General features: G+C 45.6%; 1 protein-coding gene across 1 annotated transcript in view; it reads right to left on the bottom strand.

Annotated features, from left to right (window-relative positions):
• ush2a (Usher syndrome 2A (autosomal recessive, mild)) overlaps positions 1-20,373 on the bottom strand; it is a 216,814-nt gene that overhangs the window by 47,109 nt on the left and 149,332 nt on the right. Inside the window, 9 exon segments of the mRNA XM_034297424.1 lie at positions 757-980; positions 13,059-13,274; positions 13,641-13,809; positions 14,556-14,760; positions 17,029-17,141; positions 17,253-17,455; positions 18,849-19,058; positions 19,218-19,381; positions 19,865-19,987. Coding sequence (XP_034153315.1) covers positions 757-980; positions 13,059-13,274; positions 13,641-13,809; positions 14,556-14,760; positions 17,029-17,141; positions 17,253-17,455; positions 18,849-19,058; positions 19,218-19,381; positions 19,865-19,987 — 1,627 coding nt within the window.

Here is a 20,373-nt window from a genome sequence, read left to right as displayed (position 1 = left end):
AGACATACAGATACACACAGACACACACACACACTTGCACTGTCACTTGCATGCTGCACCCACACTAGAAATCATAAAGAATTACATTTGCCTCTGTTGGATTTACTGGGAACAAAAGAACGAGATGGTTCTCTGAGAAGGGCACCCCCTGAAAACCAATTCTACTCATTTGTATTTCAGCATATATGTGATATTTATGACCTTCTGTGTATGTTAGTTTGTGATATTCTGCCACTGTTTATTGGAAGGCATGGTAAGTACTGTATACTGTGTGTGTTTAAACATATGTGGACCCCCTGTGTGTGTGTGTGTGTGTGTGTGCGAACATGTGTGGAGCCCCTGTGTGTGTGTATGTGTGTAAGTGGTCTGGCTGCTCCTTAATGACATCATTAGGAAATAATGACAGTCCCTCCCCAGTCCTCTCCTCTCATGCTGGGATAGGAACACACTATCACGGCCTGGGAGCAACTGATAAATGGGCTATGGCTCAGGTCCCCAGCTCCTGAGGAGTGTGTGAGTGTGTGCGTGTTCTTGCATGTATACTTTGTATAGGAGGACATTCAGACCTGCTGTCATCCCACATGGCGGACAACCTCTGACACATCTATTTCAAACCAGGATTCCACAAACAGGGTCGGGTAGACATTTAACAGCTCTATAGGACCAAAGGCACATGAGATCCTGGGCACACCTCCCCTATCTCCTACACAGAGCTAAAGGCAGACGGATGATCTCTGAGCGCTTTGTGATCCTTACCTCCATCACCAGTCCCGGAGACACTCTGTCAGCACAAACATGCCGGGCGGGGTCGTAGCCCAACCCATTACAGCACTTCTCTTCCTGGTTGATGACCTCCGACCCACAGCACTGCAGACGCACCGTCCCATTCCCAGCAGAGTGCATTCTGGGTGAACGGTCATGGCCGACGCAGCAGAGAGACGTGGATGTGTTCACATAGTCCTCCCCACAGCAGGACAGACCTGGAGATACACACACCGTTAGCTGTTATGTGAAAACACGGGACCCCCCTAAACCAAGTCAGGAAAATAACAGGACTTTCCTCTGAGGATGTGCATGTGTGTGTATCCCAGTGTATCTAAGGGCCAGTGACAGTAGCCTTCCTGCCTGGGACTCCCAGAAGTGTCTGGTCGTAGCTTTGACACTTGTGCTGTTCTGTTTACGGGTGCGGCTTCTTTGAGTCGGAGTCTGCCTTCCACAACACTACACTACACATCACCCCCCTCTCCAGCTCATCAACACTACCCATCACCCCCCTCTCCAGCTCATCAACACTACCCATCACCCCCTTCTCCAGCTCATCAACACTACCCAGCACCCCCCTCTCCAGCTCATCAACACTACCCAACACCACCCCCCTCCAGCTCATCAACACTACCCATCACCCCCCTCTCAAGCTCATCAACACTACCCATCACCCCCATCTCCAGTTCAGCAACACTACCCAACACCTCCCTCTCCAACTCAGCAACACTACCCATCACCCCCCTCACCAGCTCATCAACACTACCCAACACCACCCCCCTCCAGCTCATCAACACTACCCATCACCCCCCTCTCAAGCTCATCAACACTACCCATCACCCCCATCTCCAGCTCAGCAACACTACCTAACACCTCCCTCTCCAACTCATCAACACTACCCATCACCCCCCTCTCCAGCTCATCAACACTACCCAACACCACCCCCCTCCAGCTCATCAACACTACCCAACACCACCCCCCTCCAGCTCATCAACACTACACAACACCTCCCTCTCCAACTCATCAACACTACCCATCACCCACCTCACCAGCTCATCAACACTACCCAACACCCCCCTCTCCAGCTCATCAACACAACCCAACACCCCTCTCTCCAGCTCATCAACACTACCCAACATCCCCCTCTACTTCTCCACTCTCCCCCTTTGACTTCACCTCCATCTATCCCACTCTCTTGTCCTTTGTTCCTCTTCTCTCTTCCCCTCTTGTTTCCTCTCCTTTCTTCTCTCCCTGTCTTGCCCTCTCTCAACCGTTCTCTCTCTCTTCCTCTAAAGGCGCTGTAACTAATGCAGTTTGACTGGACCAGCATGGCCCCACTGCCTGACATGATTACGGCACAGTGGCACACACACTAACACACACACACACACACACACACACACACACACACACACACACACACACACACAACATGCATAACGTGGACAAACAGATGATAGAAAGGTGACAGGTCAATGATAGATAAACAGATCAACACATACATAAGGAATGCCTCACAACCATAGGACGGTTGCTAACAGTGTGAACTGAACATGTGAACGTGAAAAATGTAGGACAACTATTCAGCTATACCATTATTCAAAGTAGCCCCACTGCTGCTGTGTGTAGAATGTTGGGGGAGGGACACGCATGTTGAGCTGACATCCCTGACAGGGACGTGTGATGTGTCTCTGCCGCGACACCTCAACCTTGACTAGCAAGGTTAAAATGTAATAATGTCTTCTGTTCATCTGAAGATGTTTGGACGGAGAGCATAATATCTTTCACTGTTCTTTGGTCTTCATGTGTCACTCTGAAGCTTACAACTGATCTAATGGCCTCTGGGCTTAAGGCCTGTTGTGTTTGTAATAATTTCTAGATCTGTGGAGAATTTTTTACAAAACATGGACCCCAGTCTAGTTCAACATTTTTTTAGTAATTCTAACATAAGGCATACCTTTCTGTAATTATAGAATAGTGCAGTGTTTTAAAAAAAAGCCAAACAGCTCTATATAACATTTTACCAAAACTCTCATAGAGTTTCCCTGATGTTTCATATTTCTCTATTCACTCTGAAGTGGCACGCATGACACAATTAGTCAAAATATTGATGACTGAAACTTCTGGGGAGGCTCAAGGAGGTTTGGCAAACCCCTTAATATACTATGTGTTTACATTCAGAATCTGTATGCATGTCTAGGAAAACCTAGATCCCTTCTCTAATAGATCTTGATAGAAATGGCAAGGGAACCCATCCTGGAGTTTGAGCATTATTTAGGGTTTCAACTGTCTTGAATGCTTCGAGATTCTGCATGATCTCTGCCTTAATGAAGTCAGAATCGACTAAGCTGAAAAACAGGGAGATTACACACTTCCAAAATACAATATAACCCAGTCTAAAAGACAAGATGAGAGGGCTATTGTTAGAGATTACAATATCATGATACACCACATGGCCAAAGGTGCTTTTTCAGCCACATCTTTCGCTGACAGGTGAATAAAGCCAACCGTACAACCATGCAATCTTCATAGACAGCAGCGGAATGGCCCTACTGAAGAGTTCTGTGACCTTCAGCGTGGACCTTCATAGTCTGCCACAGTTCCCACAAGTCAGTCCATCACATTTCAGCCCTGCTAGAGCTTCCCTGGTCAGCTATAAGTGTTGTTATTGCAAAGTGGAAATGTCTAGGCGCAACAACAGCTAAGCCGTAAAGTGGTACGCCACACAAGTTCACAGACTGCGACTGCTGGGTGCTGATACACATAGCATGGAGAACTTGTCCTCAGTTGCAATTATCACTACTAAGATCCAAACTGCCTCTACAAGCAGCATCAGCACAAGAACCGTCTGTACATATATATATACAAATGTATACATATATACAAACACACACACAACCTTTTTTGTACATACTGTATACAGCTCTGGAAAAAAAATTGTGCATCCTTTTATTTCCTTTCCAAAAAGTCGAAAAGGAATGTTTTTGAGTGAGGAACAGAAGGTTTGAAATTAAGAGACCACTAAAAATGGAACGCTTCTGTTCCTCATTTAAAACTTTCCTTTTCATTTTTTTTGTAAAGGAAAGAAAAAGGTGCAGTGGTCTGTTATTTTTTTCCGGAGCTATATATATATACACACACATACACACACACACAGATATACATACAGATACATACACACTGTATAATGTATAACATTATATATGCGACAGGGTACATGAAGTGAATCACTCCAAATGCAAACATATAGTGAACATTTCTAAATGTGAATACTTCCCAACTTTTCCGGGGAAAGTAGAATGCAATACTTCAATCAATCAATCAATCAAATTTATTTATAAATCCCTTTTTACAACAGCAGTTGTCACAAAGTGCTTTACAGAGACACCCGGCCTTAAACCCCAAGGAGCAAACAACAGTAATGTTGAATTTACTTGACCCACACATCTAAATCAAAGCTTAACGTGAATCCTCAGGTTTGTTTCTTTTATTAATTTAATACTATAATCTAATGTTATCAAAGAGAGATCAGGTGGGGTTTTATCTTTGCCACTCTTAATTGGTTGATTTAGACCTTTCACTTTCCAGCAGGTTAATGTATCCCCTTGGCAATCATTCTGAAAGCAACCGTATATGGAAAAACCAAATGAAACAATTATATCCTGGGTTTCGTGTTCCCCTTACCTCTAATAATTTAAAACAGAACACTATCTAGTTCCAGATTTGTGCTTTCATTCTAACACGGAACCATTTTAGTTTTTCTAACAGGACACACAAACCTCTCTAGCTCCATATGTCTGTTAGTTATTCTAACAATGAGGGAGCGGTGTGCTCCCTCTGTGGGTAAACCACCACTACTTTAATTACCCTGGTACCTCATTCCACAGTGATAAATGGCTAATTGCTTAATCCTCCAATCAGCATTCATTCTTTGCACAGATGAACTACGACAGAGCCATTAATCCGTGCACTCTTTTCACTCAGACGCCTAACGGCTGACTGCGGCTGACTCTCCTGTTCTGTGGCGCACACAGGCTCCGCAGCTCCGTCGTTGCGGCATCCATCACATGCTGCCGTGACATAAAGATGTCTGACGCTCGCTAACTCACTTAGGGACGGCAGCTGTTGCGAAGCGGGGCTCATGGCGATTCCCAGGGCGCATCACTTCGGCTTCAATGACTTGCAAATAAACAGCTCAACAGTTTTCCAAAATAGCGTTCTCCTCTCCTCCACAAGAGCAGCAACCCCCCATCCCCTTAAACACAGACAAACATACACAAAAACACGCACACACACACACACACCGTAGCCTTTAACCCTTTGTTTGAAATAGGCTATTTTGTTTGTGAGGTTTGACCAAATGACTGTGTGTGTACTATATGTGAGGACTTCAGACACAAGTCTAGTAAAATAGATACCCATACACAAACAAGTGATATCATCTGAAACAAGTGTTTCTGATTAGCCCTAAATATAAAAAGCTGTGCCCTTAGGTCCCACCTGCAATTCATTGCGATGCTCCTAAGGACCTAATAACAGATCTAAAGGATATTTTTCTTGAAAGGAACTCTGGGAAGACCGTCATTGAGAAATGTAGGGAAGATGGCACCACCATGAAATTGTACAGAGGTCAATGGCAACTTTAAAGGAGCATTTGGAAACATTGTACATTTACAGTTGTATTTTCTCAAGTAAATTGATCACTACACGTGGTGAAAAACACACACACAGACACACACACACACACACACACACACAGACACACACACACAAGTCCCAGACCTTGCTTCTATTCTAGATGCCCTTTATTTAATGGCAGTTTTTCTAATATTTTCCAATATTTTTCTACTTCTTCTGAGAGGGAAATGTGAACTTTCCCTGACCTGGTGTTTAAAGTAACCTTTCAACTTTTTGCATCCAACCTAACCCTGATAACCTCCTCCTCCATCTCCTTCTATCAAGGCAGGAGAGACGGAGAGACAGAACAAGAGAAATCGAGAGAGAGCGAGGGAAGGAGAACTACGGAGACAGAAAAAGTGCAAGAAAACTAAAGAGAGAACAAGAGAGGGACAGAAATACAGAGAGGAAGGCAGAGAATGAGAGAGAACGAGAGAACAAGAGAGAACGAAAGAACAAGGGACATAACGAGAAGGTGAAGAAGGGAATGAGAGAAAAGGGGAGGGAGGTGTTGAGAAAACGAGAGGGATGGTAGTTACCACAGTCTGATATCTCCTCTAAACCTCAAGTTCAGTTCTTTTCATATCAGCCTTTCAACAGAAACCCAATCCCTCTGTATTGTCATCAACACAGACACATCTAATGTTTACACACAGACACACACACCGTTCAGCACAGTGCTGTGGCTAATCTTCAGATGGATGATGGATTTGCATACGTTCATTAGAGCACAGGGGACCCGTGCTGACAGAAGGTGCTTAGACTGTGTGAATTAAGGTCCATTCACTTAATGAGAAGTAAATATTTAGCCTGCAATGAACAACTGATAAAAACGTGTGGCGCGGATTACGCCAGCCTTTCGGCTACTAAACCCCAACTTAAAACAAACGAAACACTTTTAAATACCTGAATATATTAGCCTGCGTTTAACTTCATACACATGCATTCCGGCAACATGTCCACACGTGCACACTCACACACTACACTCTCAAAGTCATAGACACTGCAGGGAGCAATCAGTCACATTCCAGAAATAGCCTTGCTCACACTTTCCAATAGCCAAGTTTCACTACTATATTTAGCATGCATTCCTGTGTACTCCGCTTTACAGGGTGGACTGGGGCGTGGGGCAAACCCATACACCCAACCGATCCAACCAGACACCAAACACACACACACTCACACACATACACACACGTTTGTGAGGTTTGACTTCAGATACAAGTCTAGTAAAATAGATACACGTACACAAATAACAGTGTGTGTGTGTGTTTGTTGTGTGTGTTTGGAATGTGTGTGTTTTTTGTGTGTGTGTGTGTCTGTGTGAGTGTGTTTGTTGTGTGTGTTTGGTATGTGTGTGTTTGGTGTGTGTGTGTTTGGTGTGTGTGTTTGGTATGTGTGTGTTTGTTGTGTGTGTGTGTGTGTGTGTGTGATTGGTATATGTGTGTGTCTGTGTGTGTGTGTGTGTGTGTCTGTGTGTTTGTTGTGTGTGTTTGGAATGTGTGTGTTTGTTGTGTGTGTGTGTGTGTCTGTGTGTGTGTGTTTGTTGTGTGTGTTTGGTATGTGTGTGTGTGTCTGTGTGTGTGTGTTGGTGTGTGTGTGTTTGGTATGTGTGTGTTTGTTGTGTGTAGGTGTGTCTGTGTTTGCGTGTGAGTGTGTGTGTTGGTGTGTGTGTGTGTTTGGTATGTGTGTGTTTGTTGTGTGTAGGTGTGTCTGTGTGTGTGTGTGAGTGTGTTGGTGTGTGTGTGTGTTTGGTGTCTGGTTGGATCGGTTGGGTGTATGGGTTTGCCCCACGCCCCAGTCCACCCTGTAAAGCGGAGTACACAGGAATGCATGCTAAATATAGTAGTGAAACTTGGCTATTGGAAAGTGTGTGTGTGTTTGGTGTGTTTGGTGTGTTTGGTGTGTGTGATGTGTGTGTTTGGTGTGTGTGTGTGTGTGTGTGACAGGACAGAAAGGCTGGGTTGGCAGTTATATTTACACCATTACCTGTGTAGCATCCCCTACAGACACAGCAGGCAGCTGTCCCTGTATTAACCTAAACCTGTCTCAGACGAGAGGGAGGGAGGGTGAGATGGAGGGAGGGAGGGTGAGATGGAGGGAGAAAAGGATAGAGGAGAGGAATGGAAAGTTGTAGGGAGAGAGAGAGGCTAGCAGCCAAGCACAGGTAAAAAGACACCCAACATATTACTGTATCGATCTCCTCTCATAGCTGCACTCCGTGTGAATGTGTGTGTGTGTGAATGTGTGTGAATGTGTGTGTGTGTGAATGTGTGTGTGTGTGTGTGAATGTGTGCGTGTGTGTGTGTGTGTGTGTGTAGTATAATCTGTTTGAACATCCAGGTCCCCCCACAGAACATTCTACGGTAAGCCGCTCAATGGCTCCAAACCAACGCCTTAAAATCAACGTCTACATCTGCTAAAGTGTGATTGTTTTGTAGGTCTACAGGGGAATAACGAAAACAACCAATCTGAAATGGGTCCCTCAGCCCGTCCCTCTCTGACGGGCTGTGGGACTGTCTCCTGAAGGGCCCATCTCTCTCCCTCAGGAAGATCATGTGACCCTCGCATGCTCCCTGCAGCACTACGTCAAACATACTGGAACACTACAAATATACCTGTATGAAAGGAAATGCTCCGTCACAGAGAACAGTATACATTTGGAAAGCATCATCGATTGCAAGATATAACATATGAAGTGTTTTGCAATAAACTCGGGTCAAATGGTCACAATGTTAGCTTTTCTGATGAGCAATGAAGGGCTTGCATCAAGCTAAAGCTCATGCACTTCCTGTGCTTGTGGCAATGCCTGGGTGAACTGTTCACTAAAGTACAACGGCAGCTTTCAGAAACACCCCACACATTGACCAAAACAACACATTTCTACCATAAGAAGTAATTATTGGCCAACAAATGTGCTGGGAAAAGCAAATGTTTAAGATTAAATACAGAATAATCTTGTATCACATCAACTATCTGAATCAAATAATTCCCTGTTTTGTCTTTACAAACGTCACATACTTTTAAAGCGTTGTCCGGTGTCTACTGGTCAAGGCCTGGGCCTTCATTTCAACGTCTGCAGACATCCAGACCAGAACAAATCCTAAGTAAACACATGTGTCTGTTATTACAAAGTGTGATCGAGCAATCGGCGAAACACAAAGGCCACAATAATTGCTAAAAAACACAACTCCATTCATCAGTAGATCAGACAGCAACTCCAATCAACCACTGATGTAATTTGTCAAACTATCCTGGCATAATATCTCTCAAATACTGCTGTGGATAATAATTATGTATGAAACACCTGCGATCATTCATAATTATCTTGGAAGATGGAAAAAATGCCCCAAACAGTGGATTTTTCCTTTAAGTAGTACATAGATATCAGCCAATAATAAGCTTATTATTGCTTTGCAGAGAACAAAACAGTTACTCCTCTACCAAAATGTATTACAACATGTAAATGTAGCATCTCACAATAGCTTATACTCCAAATGTAGACATTTCTTTGTGACAGAAACATTATTTATTTTCATATATTTTTAGTATCCCAACAATTTTGAAGTAACACTGCAGTTGAGGTGTGAGGTCGGCACAATCTATAAATGTAACTATCCCTGGGCCTCATTCTCCCTGAGAGCTGAAATCTTTGGGAAAAACAGACACACACCTGAAATTTGCACATAAAAATGCATGTTTCAGAATTTGTTCAGAGTGAAAGTTTTTTTCTGAGTTTGTTCAGAGCAAATGTTTGTTTCAGAGTTTGTTCAGAGTGAATGCTTGTTTCAGAGTGTTTTCATAATTTCATACGGCTTGGCAACAGTCCCTAATTTCCCCTGTACTTTGTGATTAGTGTTTGATTGAATCCACAGCTCAACTCTAACCTTGGGTCTCCAACACAGCAGCTAACAGCTAGCGGCTAACAGCTACATGCTAATGTAATGGCTGGAGGACGTAGTGGGGCTTTCAGATAACTCAATAGAAAAGACATCATCATAAACACATTAAAAACAGACGTCTTCATCTGTTCACTCTCCACGTCCTCATTTAAAACACCCTAGACAGATAATTTCTGGAACACACTGTCTGTCTACATGCTTGTCTGTCTGTCTGCCTGTGTGTGTGTGTGTGTGTCTGTCTATAAGTTAACAGTGGAGAAGGTTTTGGCAGAACAATGCGAGGACATATTAGGGATGATTAAGCCATACGCACACACACACAGTCCAAGCCTCATCTTGTCGGGTTCAGGCTGAGCTCTTAACTACAGGGATAATTTCCTCCAGCAAATGGTCATAGTGTCCTTGAAAAATGTATTTGATTATTCGTTTTTTTTTTTTTCCGTCGTCTTTCTTTTAGCATCATAGCCGTTTTCCTCACCCTGGCTGATGATGGCGTCGTGTTAAGATAACACCCCTGGACCGAAAGGCTTTTAACACTTAAACAGTGAAAAAAGATATTCAGATTTGCCCTTGAACGTTTGGGCTGGTGCTCACACTGCACCGGCTGGGGGGGAACAGTTAGGGAACTGCACACAGAGAGGTAGTAACTTAAGGGTGGCTGATGACGGGGGAGCGGTTATGGAGACGCACAAACGGAGGGAAAGTGACTTAGTCGCGGCAGGAGACCAAACGGCCCAGATTCCGCTAAACAACCAAAACAAAGTAGAAAAGCTAAAGTAAATGGAGGCTTACATGGTATTTGTGTGAAAACAATAACGGCGGAAATCTTCTCTTTGCTTTTTGTCACACTGTAAGTGTGGATCAAAGTTAGAGACAAACATAAAGAGAATTAATCGTCTCTGCCACAAACAGTAAAATGCAGACTGACTGAAAGAGCTGTTTAACATAAATATAAACATACTATACTGTATAGTATATCACAAATGTTAGCTGTCCTTTCCTTGACTCTGTAACCTGCTGTGAAATTTTGAATGCAAAATGCTGCAGTATGTAACATGGAAGAGGCGGCGAATGTGTATTAGGTGATAGCCGTGGAAGATGAGACTGTATAGGACAGGTATGCCATCACTTTAAACTGCTTTAACTGCACTGGTAATTGGCTTTAAAAGCAATAAGGCATCTTGGGGGTTTGTGATATATTGCCAAAATACCACGGCTAGGCACTATGTCCAAGTACTCCGCAATGCGTTGTGCCTAAGAACAGCTCTTAGCTGTTGCCATAAACCAGAGCCCCTCATGCGTAGATCTGAAATTGTGAGTGAGGGAATTAAATGTTTTTAAGTCATTATTATTTCCAAGTCAAACAGCTTGCTACTCCTCAAATGGTAATATTGACCATATTTACTGTGCTTATAATTGTGTAATTATAATGAACTATACTGTTTTCTTTTACTGTTTGCGGTCTGGTCGTTGTTGAGCCTGAGGGCTGGCTATCAACTAACTTGGCACGGTTAAATAAAGGTTAAATATATAAATAAATCACAAGGCTGATGTTGCTGTTTAGACCACATTACCTTGATCAGCTTCAACTGATCACATTTATTTTATCTCTTTTATTCTATTTCACCTTTCTAATTTCCCCTCTTCGCCTTGCTCAAATTCAATAGCCCTGCCCGAGGATACACACATGTGTGTGTGTGTGTGTGTAGGCAGACGGTCCGTCTCCCAGCATTGCTCTTCCCCTGTGGAGTGTGTGTATGGTTCTTGACAGACTGGATTGTAATGTGTGATAGATCGCACTTCAGGGACCCGATAATCACATCACCCTCTATCGCCTATCAGCTGGCCACCACAGCACACCCTTCACATGGACACTCCCTCTTCCCTTTCTGTCTCTGCCTCTTTCACCCCATCTCTGTCAATTTCTTTTCTCATTCCATCTTGTCTATGTTAGTTTCCTCATTTAAAGCTTTATATAGCTGTTTCTTTCTGTGTTTTTTATTTTTTTCTACACACAAACAAACACACACACACACACACATATATATATATATATCTCCCTTTAACATTTGAAGATGTCAAACTTTCATTGTTTCCCAGAGTCATGCCAAAAAACTGAAACAACCAAGAGAAACTCCCAACAGAGGCTGAGCTGAACGTTAACTTCTCAGCGGACGATTCCTTCAGAGTGTTGTTAAAAGTGTTGCTGCCAAGGTTAAGTAGTCCATCCTATAATAGGTGCTGCTGTGTCTGTGTGAGTGTCTATGTGTGTGTGTGTGTGTCTGTGTGTGTGTTTTGTGGGGAGCAGCAGACGCTCAGGTCGAGCCTGGAGCAGCGGCCCCGGGCCCTCCAACAGCGCAGGCACCCGGCAAATGGCCTTTAGCATCACTAACCGAGCTAGCCCAACTATCCATCATACCATATGCTCTCACTGGGAGAGCTAACGCTAATGAAAGATGAGAAGGGGGGGGGGGGGGGCGGAGGAGACGAGGTGGTAGAAGAAGAGGAGGAAGAGGAGCAGAAGTAAAGATAAGCAGGACTAAAAAGAGAGGAGGAAGAGGAGGAGAAGTAAAGATAAGCAGGACTAAAAAGAGTGGAGGAAGTGGAGAAGTAAAGATAAGCAGGACTAAAAAGAGAGGAGGAAGTAAGCATGTGCTTGCTCCAGGAGGAATAACACTAATGATGCGGGATGAAGAGGAGATGGAGAGTATTAAATGAGAATATAACAATACCTCAGTCAGTACTTGATATGTGTAAACCGCTGAGAATTGTGCTACAACTCCGCAGGTTGTTAAGAGTTTTCCACGGGAGGTTCACTAAACCGGAGGGTTCCACTGAGCACCCCTTGTTCCCTGGTTCGGGGAGGTCCTGACCACTACCAAGTAGACTAAGTTATGGTAGAGTAAAAACCTAGACAGCCTCTGTGAGGGAAAGACTGATGGTACTATAGAACACATCGTCAGAGGGCCGTTGTTTATTGGTTGTGTGATGAATGGCGTGTGTGTCTGGCAGTGTGTGCACTTTTACCCCTGCAGTGTGTGAGCCGCAGTGTGTTTTGTGCGTGTGTGTGTGTGTGTGTGCGTGTGTGTGTGTGTCCTGCGGGGAGCTTGGCAGTGCCCTCGCCGGTGCCACCCCTTTGCTCGCTCTATCATTTGCTGTGACAAAGATGTCTGACACCGTGGGCCATCTCACACACACACACTCACACTTGCACACAAACACACACACACACGCCCACACATACACACACACGCACACACCCCTGCCCATCTGTGCCTGGGGGCCTGCTCTCAGAGGCACCACAGGAGAGAGACGACCCCAAAAAAGAGCAACTCCCTCCTTCTCCCCTCCTTCCTCTTCCTCACCCTCCTCTCCTCCCACCTCTCTCTCAAGTGTCATTCTAAAGTCACTCAGGACCACAGAGGCTCAACTTCTGGTGAAATGTAGTGTGGATGTGGACTGCTGTTATCACTGTGTGTAGCATTCAGGGTGTGTGTTTTACTCAAGGTGTGATGTATTGTGGGTGTGTGTTGTATTCAGGGTGTGTGATGTATTCGGGGTGTGTTGTATTCAGGGTGTGTGTTGTATTCAGGGTGTGTGATGTATTCGGGGTGTGTTGTATTCAGGGTGTGTGTTGTATTCAGGTTGTGTGCTGTATTCAGGATGTGTTGTATTCAGGTTGTCTGTAGTATTCAGGGTGCGTTTGTATCTACAGACCTGATACAGGTGTGTATGGCGTTCCTCTCTCGGCATCTCCACAGCAGACCAGGGTATCTTCTATGACTGCCCCCCCACAGCACTGGGACCTGTAGCCATCATGGAGACCCCCTCCACAGCACAGCTGCCCCCCTGACGGGGAATAGGGCTCATTCCCACAGCAGGTGTCCCCGGCCCCCACCGACACCCGTCCCAGGCCAGGACAGCACACCTCACCTGGGGGGAACAGAGGACGGCGGGGCCTGATCAGTTTCTGTTCTCGTTGCTGGCAAGTTAAGAAAACCTCTGGGAATGCTTTGAAGAGGCATAAAACAGAAACAGATGGAAAACTCAAGTTCACGCAAACAAAACGCCGGAGTGGATTGTATTCAGGGTGTGTGTTCTTTTGAGGGTGTGTGTTGTATTCAGGGTGTTTGGAAATGCTTTGAAGAGGCACAAAACAGAAACAGACGGAAAACCAAAGTTCATGTTTAACGACAGACATGCTAAAAAGGAAACTACACATTTTCGAATCCATTTCAGAGCTTAAGGGATCCTTCAACACAACATTAAGACACATGATGTTTCTGGGTGGGGACTCACCCATGGCTACGGGAACATAGAATCCGCCACAGCATTGGTGACCTGGAAGCGGTGGGAGGAGCTTACCTCCGCAACACACAGTGTAGGAGGAGTTAGGCATGGGCAGGTAACGCCCCTCACAGCACAGGTGTAGTGGCTTAGTGGAGTGGACCACACCATCACAACACACCTGGAGAACACACACACACACCCACACACAGGAAGAAAGTGAGAGGAACACACAAAGAGAGAGTTAATCAGCGGTGTACAACATGCCCTGCTCCCTCCACCTGTGTTCAGCTGGTCAAAAATGGCCACCGTCCGTACGGCTCATGGTGGACAGCGGCGGCCCGCCTCAGCCCATCTGTGGTAGGATGGGACGAAGGCTGTGTTCTACACATGTGTTCTTTTGTTATCTTCTCCCTGGTGTGTGTGTGCGTTACGTGACTCCTCCGCTGACAGGGAACCAGCGTGCGGAGCGTGCCAAGTTGGCACAGTGTTCCATGACATGAGGATGGCAGCGATCGTCAGAGAACAAGTTAATCTGTTTAGTGAAAACAATTGGTGGGAGGTAACGACGACTGTCCCCCCCCCCATAATTAAAACATATTCCAACCTCTGACTGTCTGCTGGGCCACAGCTCCACACCACAGTTTCTACCCAGGGTGGCTCCAGTCCAATACAGGCACACCTGGGCCTTGATGCCTAAAAGTTACTATTCTATGTTTCTATTCTATGGTTCTATTCTAGGTTACTGTTCTATGTAACACTATTCTGTCACTATTCTCTTATACATTTCTATAGGTAACATCTCTGTACAATAATACAATATATGTGAATTGCTCAGTATAATACAGTGTAATAACACAATATAACACAATAAGACTATAACACAGTATATAGTTAATACATTATATATTGATATTAATGAGTTACCTGTCTCTGAGGCTGGTAGCAGGACATCCCACACACACCTTGCGAGGCGGAGCACTGAATGTAGGAGCACTTGACCTCTGACCCCTCACCCTCCTGGGTCACCCCTAAAGCCCCCTCACAGGGCCTCAGGGCCCTTCTCCACACCTCGTACCCCAGCATGATACCACTGGGCCTGCCGGGAGACGACCACTCCACCCTCACTGATCTGGAACAGAGACATGGGAGAGTTAGAGGGTGGGAGAGATGGGGAGGGAGGGACAGGGAGGGGGAGATAGATGGGTGGGGTGCGGGACGGAAAGAAATAAGTAACTATGGATATGAGGGGTGTAATTTCCACCCTGCAGCCGGGGTGGCCCTCAGTGAGTTACGCTGTCAACGTCTGTGCTTTATACACTTCAAATATTGATTTTTCTCTTTTTACCTCCTGTATCTTTGGCAGATATACTCTCACCGTGATCGAAAATGAAGACTTACACACACAGACACTAGAGACACACACTTCTACTCCATTAAGTGTTTATCCACAGAAATCACATGGACAAATGTGAGTGTGTGTGACAGTATACATCTTAATAGAATAAAGGCAGAGTGTTGTGCTTTTCTGGTGTCTGTAAAAGAGGATCTGCTGCATCTTATTTAAATCAAACCTTCAGCTGATTTACAACTTCCCCTCTCCTTACCTCTGTCTCCTTCTGCCCTGTCTCCCCCTTACCTCTGTCTCCTTCTGCCCTGTCTCCCCCTTACCTCTGTCTCCTTCTGCCCTGTCTCCCCCTTACCTCTGTCTCCTTCTGCCCTGTCTCCCCCTTACCTCTGTCTCCTTCTGCCCTGTCTCCCCCTTACCTCTGTCTCCTTCTGCCCTGTCTCCACCTTACTTCTGTCTCCTTCTGCCCTGTCTCCCCCTTACCTCTGTCTCCCCCTTACCTCTGTCTCCTTCTGCCCTGTCTCCCCCTTACCTCTGTCTCCTTCTGCCCTGTCTCCCCCTTACCTCTGTCTCCTTCTGCCCTGTCTCCCCCTTACTTCTGTCTCCTTCTGCCCTGTCTCCCCCTTACCTCTGTCTCCCCCTTACCTCGGTCTCCTTCTGCCCTCTCCCCCTTACCTCGGTCTCCTTCTGCCCTCTCCCCCTTACCTCTGTCTCCTTCTGCCCTGTCTCCCCCTTACCTCTGTCTCCTTCTGCCCTGTCTCCCCCTTACCTCTGTCTCCTTCTGCCCTGTCTCCCCCTTACCTCTGTCTCCTTCTGCCCTGTCTCCCCCTTACCTCTGTCTCCTTCTGCCCTGTCTCCCCCTTACCTCTGTCTCCTTCTGCCGTGTCTCCCCCTTACCTCTGTCTCCTTCTGCCCTGTCTCCCCCTTACCTCTGTCTCCTTCCCTCTTTTCCCCTCTCCTTACCCCTGTCTCTTTCTCCCCTATCTTGCCCTCCCCTTATCTTTTTCTCATTCTCCCCTCTCTGTGTCTCCTTCTGCCCCGTCTTTCTCCCTACTCTCCTCTTTATTTCAGCTGGAGGAGGCTCACTTCAGAATTAATGAATTAGCTATTGATTAGATTCCCCTCTGGCAGGTGTAGCGTTGCGACTGAATGAAGTGTTTGGGGCTCATGTAGACCAGAGAGAGGCCATGTCAGGACCATCCATCTGTGGTTTCACACCACCTGATTATGACAAGTAGATTGCCATGTCCCGCATCACACAAAAGCATGTGAGCAAGAACGCTAATGTGTGCGGGCGCACACACACACACACACACACACACACTCAAACCAAATCTGACAGTCTCACGTTAATTCACACCTTTTGTCCCCTGGAAATAAACTGTACGCTGATTGGTTACGTGAAAGCAAATGCCTACATATTGTACATATTGCATGGCCCCTGCATAAGCATGGTAATGGTTAGGCATTATGGTTAGGGTTAGGTAGTATGGTTATGGTTAGGTAGTATGGTTAGGGGTTAATGTAAGAGTTAGGTATTATGGTTAGGGTTAGGTATTATGGTTAGGGTTAGGTAGTATGGTTATGGTTAGGTAGTATGGTTAGGGGTTAATGTAAGAGTTAGGTATTAGGGTTAGGGGTTAAGGTAAGAGTTAGGTATTATGGTAGGGGATTAAGGTTAGGGTTAAGTATTGTGGTTCAGGGGTTAAGGTTATGGTTGGGAAATATGTTAATTATTATGGTAAGAGGTTACGGTTGATTCATTGCTTTAAGGTAAGGGTAAAGTTTTGGGAAAAACTAAAAACAAAGTGTTAGGGTTAGGGTTAACCCTAGTCACCCGTCCAGAACCCCCATATTCAGCACCTGAGCAAACTGACAGTCTCTAAATGTAATAAGACTCTAGTGTCTGTCTCGACATCATACAGTATTTCAGACATTTCTCTGCCTGGACAAAAAACAAATACAGATATTGATCTGGTTCCAAGTTGCACACACACGCGCGTACACATGCGTACACACACATACACACACACACAAAAAGACTTCACCTACCTGGGACTGACCACCTGTGTGTGTGGGGGGGCTATGTCTGCGGGGACATCCTCCACCGTGGTGACCTGGGTGGCGTCACTCTTCACACACACATACACAGTACACACCTCCACCTGTAAAACACACCGGGCTGTCACGCAGAAACACTCCACGCAGTTCACCAGCAACACCACAAGTCCAGTGTGTGTGTGTGTGTGTGTGTGTGTGTGTGTATGTGCGTGTACCTGTATCTCATAGACGGTGAAGGGAAGTAGACCTTTCAGTACGTACGACCCTGAGGCATTCCCAGTAGATCCATGGAGAGTCTGGTCCAGATAGATGGAGTAACGTGTCACAGCTCCGTTGGCCTCTACCGGGGGAGACCACAACACCCGCACAGCACTGCTGTTCACTGGAACCACCTCTGGAGGAAACACTCCCTCAGGCTCTGGACACACACACACACACACACAGGCAAAGGAAAGAAAACAATAGATTGGTTCAGGGTCTAAGCTGCTGCCTTCGGTGAACATGTACGCTGATCTACCCAAGACGGAACTCTGATCTACCCAAGACTCAACTCTGATCTACCCAAGACTCAACTCTGATCTACCCAATACTGAACTTAGATCTACCCAAGACTGAACTCTGATCTACCCAAGCCTCAACTCTGATCTACCCAAGACTCAACTCTGATCTACCCAAGACTGAACTCTGATCTACCCAAGACTGAACTCTGATCTACCCAAGACTCAACTCTGATCTACCCAAGACTCAACTCTGATCTACCCAAGACTGAACTCGGCCCTTTGAATAATCACAACCCCCAAGTTTGAATAACCTCTGGGTTTGCATAAGCCTTTAGACCTGGTTGTGTATATGCATATTCACACTGCATGTGTGTATGTTTAACAGTGGTTACAGAGCTCTGGCTGTGTGGCAGCAGAATAATGTAAGGACCCCTGCAGCTTCTAAGTGAAATGACCTGTGGCCTGTCTTTAGGAGCTAACGACTTTCTAATGTTTTAATGCTCCTTTCATTACACAGATCTGATTAGGTAGGGAGTGTGCGAGTGTGTGTATGTGTGTGTGTGTGTTTGTGGGTGTATGAAAGAGAAGGAGAGCATGAGAAAAAGAAATAAAGAGAGCAAGGGAGAGATATGGCGAAAGAAGAAAGTAAAGGTAAAGGGATCAGAACCTGCACCATAGAAATTGTTAACAAGCATATTGAATTTTCAGTTGAAGTCAGGAGGAAAGAAGGGTTTATTTTCGGTAAGTTTAGTCCTTATTCTGGGATTAGGTCTGATTTTTCATGTTGGGTGTCAATGTCACTAAAACAATTGTCAGCTGACATACTGCAATATTCCAAATCACAGGAGCACAGAAATAGAGTTCAAATACCAAGATTATATCAGATTATAATTGAGCAATATGGCACAACGGTGTGTGGTATATACCCATTATCTCTTTGCCCAATACCTCTTTGTCCAGTATCTATTTGCCCAGTATCTATTTGTCCAATATCTCTTGGTCCAATATCTCTTTGCCCAATATCTCTTTGCCTTAATATCTCTTTGCCCAATCTGTCTTTGTGGAGGTCCTGGCTTAGCCATGGTATACAGGCAAATTTGTATTATAAACCAGTTACTAACGCAATTATAGCCATAAAAACGTACTTGATTCGTGGACTATGATGTCTTATAAACCTGGTGGTTTGAATCCTGAATGCTGATTGGCTGATAGCCATGGTATATGAAACTGTACACCATTGGTCATTGTCTTGATGTGACATTTAATAGTATGTAATTTAGCCACTCACACAGTCACACACACACCTCTTACCTCCATCTTCAGTAGTACAGTAGACCTCTGCACTAGAAGCGTTGTGAGCGCCATTGGAGACCTGCAGGGAAATTGTGTAGCGCGTGTTGGGCCGCAGGTCACCTATCATAGCGGACAGAACGGCGTCTGGGAAGGTTAGAGTTCGTCTGAGGCGGGAGGATTGGATGCTGAGGATGTACATCTCCGCCTCGCCCTGGAGGTCCTGCAGAGCTGAACGGCGGAAGAGCCCAAAGATGTCGACCGAGAACTCAATGTCAGCACGCTCATATACGGAAGATGCTCCAGTGGGCTAATCGAGAGTATAGGAGCAGTAATTCTCATGTACTTCTAATTCTAGATTCTAATTCAAGTGTATTCCGAGTTGCTTACAGGGCTGTGTCCAGCTGATGTTGATGGATGTGTGGTTGATGGTCTGGGCAGTCAGAGTGGGGGGTCTGAGGGGTACCCCAGCCAGGGTCACTCCCGTGGCCAGCTCCCCTGTACTGTAGCCCACATCATTAGACACCCGCAATTGGTACTGGTACCAAGTGAACCTGCAGAGCCCGAAAGGACCAGGCAAGGGTTAGAAAACAGCACACGCACACGTACACACTCATAAAAAAAAACACACACGCGTATGTACCAAAAACACACCCTGTTCTGGAATATCTAAGCTTCTGCTGAATAATTACCAGAAACACGGGCAAACACACACATACTCCGCAGCCCATTATATTCCTACCATGTACAATCTAGGCCAGAAACGCAGCAAAAACCCATCAAACTACTTAAACTGCTTATGTATCTAAAAGTGTCTAACTTGACGTCAGCAGTGGAGAGAGAAGCCTTTTAGCAAGCACAGAGGAAAAAACACAGCTGCTGCCGAGCGCCAGCCAGAGATTAGCGCAAAACAATTTAATTCTTTGAATATTTGCTTAATGTATCTTTGAGCGGCGTTAAAAGATGGCATCGGAGCGCGGAACGGCTCTGTACACAGTGGCAGCAGTTTGCTCTAGAGCTAATTTTGGTAATCTCACCTGCTAAGGCCTTTATCTTGGTGAAACAATTTGTCTCCGGCGTAAACATTGAACCAGCGATGGAGATCTGCCGGGGGCTGCACAGCCAGGGGCTGGCGGCTTTTACGTCTGAGCAGCTCATATCTGAGGACCGACCAAACACATGGATAATTACACACACACGCACACACACACGCACACACACACGCAAACACACACACACACAAACACACACGCACACACACCCAGACATGCACACACACCAACACACACACAAACACACACAGACTTACACAAACACACATACACACACACACATGCAAATACACAGACATACACACAAACAAACACACACACGCGCACACACGCAAAAACACCCACACAGACATACTCACACACAAACACACACACAAACACACACACAGACACACACACACACAGACACACACACACACACAGTCTTTCCTCCCCCTCTCTCTATTCCCTTCAACTCCTGCTCCCTCTCTTTCCCTCTCATTTATTTCTCTGTC

This window comes from Esox lucius, chromosome 15 (assembly GCF_011004845.1).
Source record: "Esox lucius isolate fEsoLuc1 chromosome 15, fEsoLuc1.pri, whole genome shotgun sequence".
In the NCBI taxonomy this organism is placed as follows: Eukaryota; Metazoa; Chordata; class Actinopteri; order Esociformes; family Esocidae; genus Esox; species Esox lucius.
The sequence above is the reverse complement of the archived record's forward strand: the minus strand, read 5'-3'. Positions and strand labels throughout refer to the sequence as shown.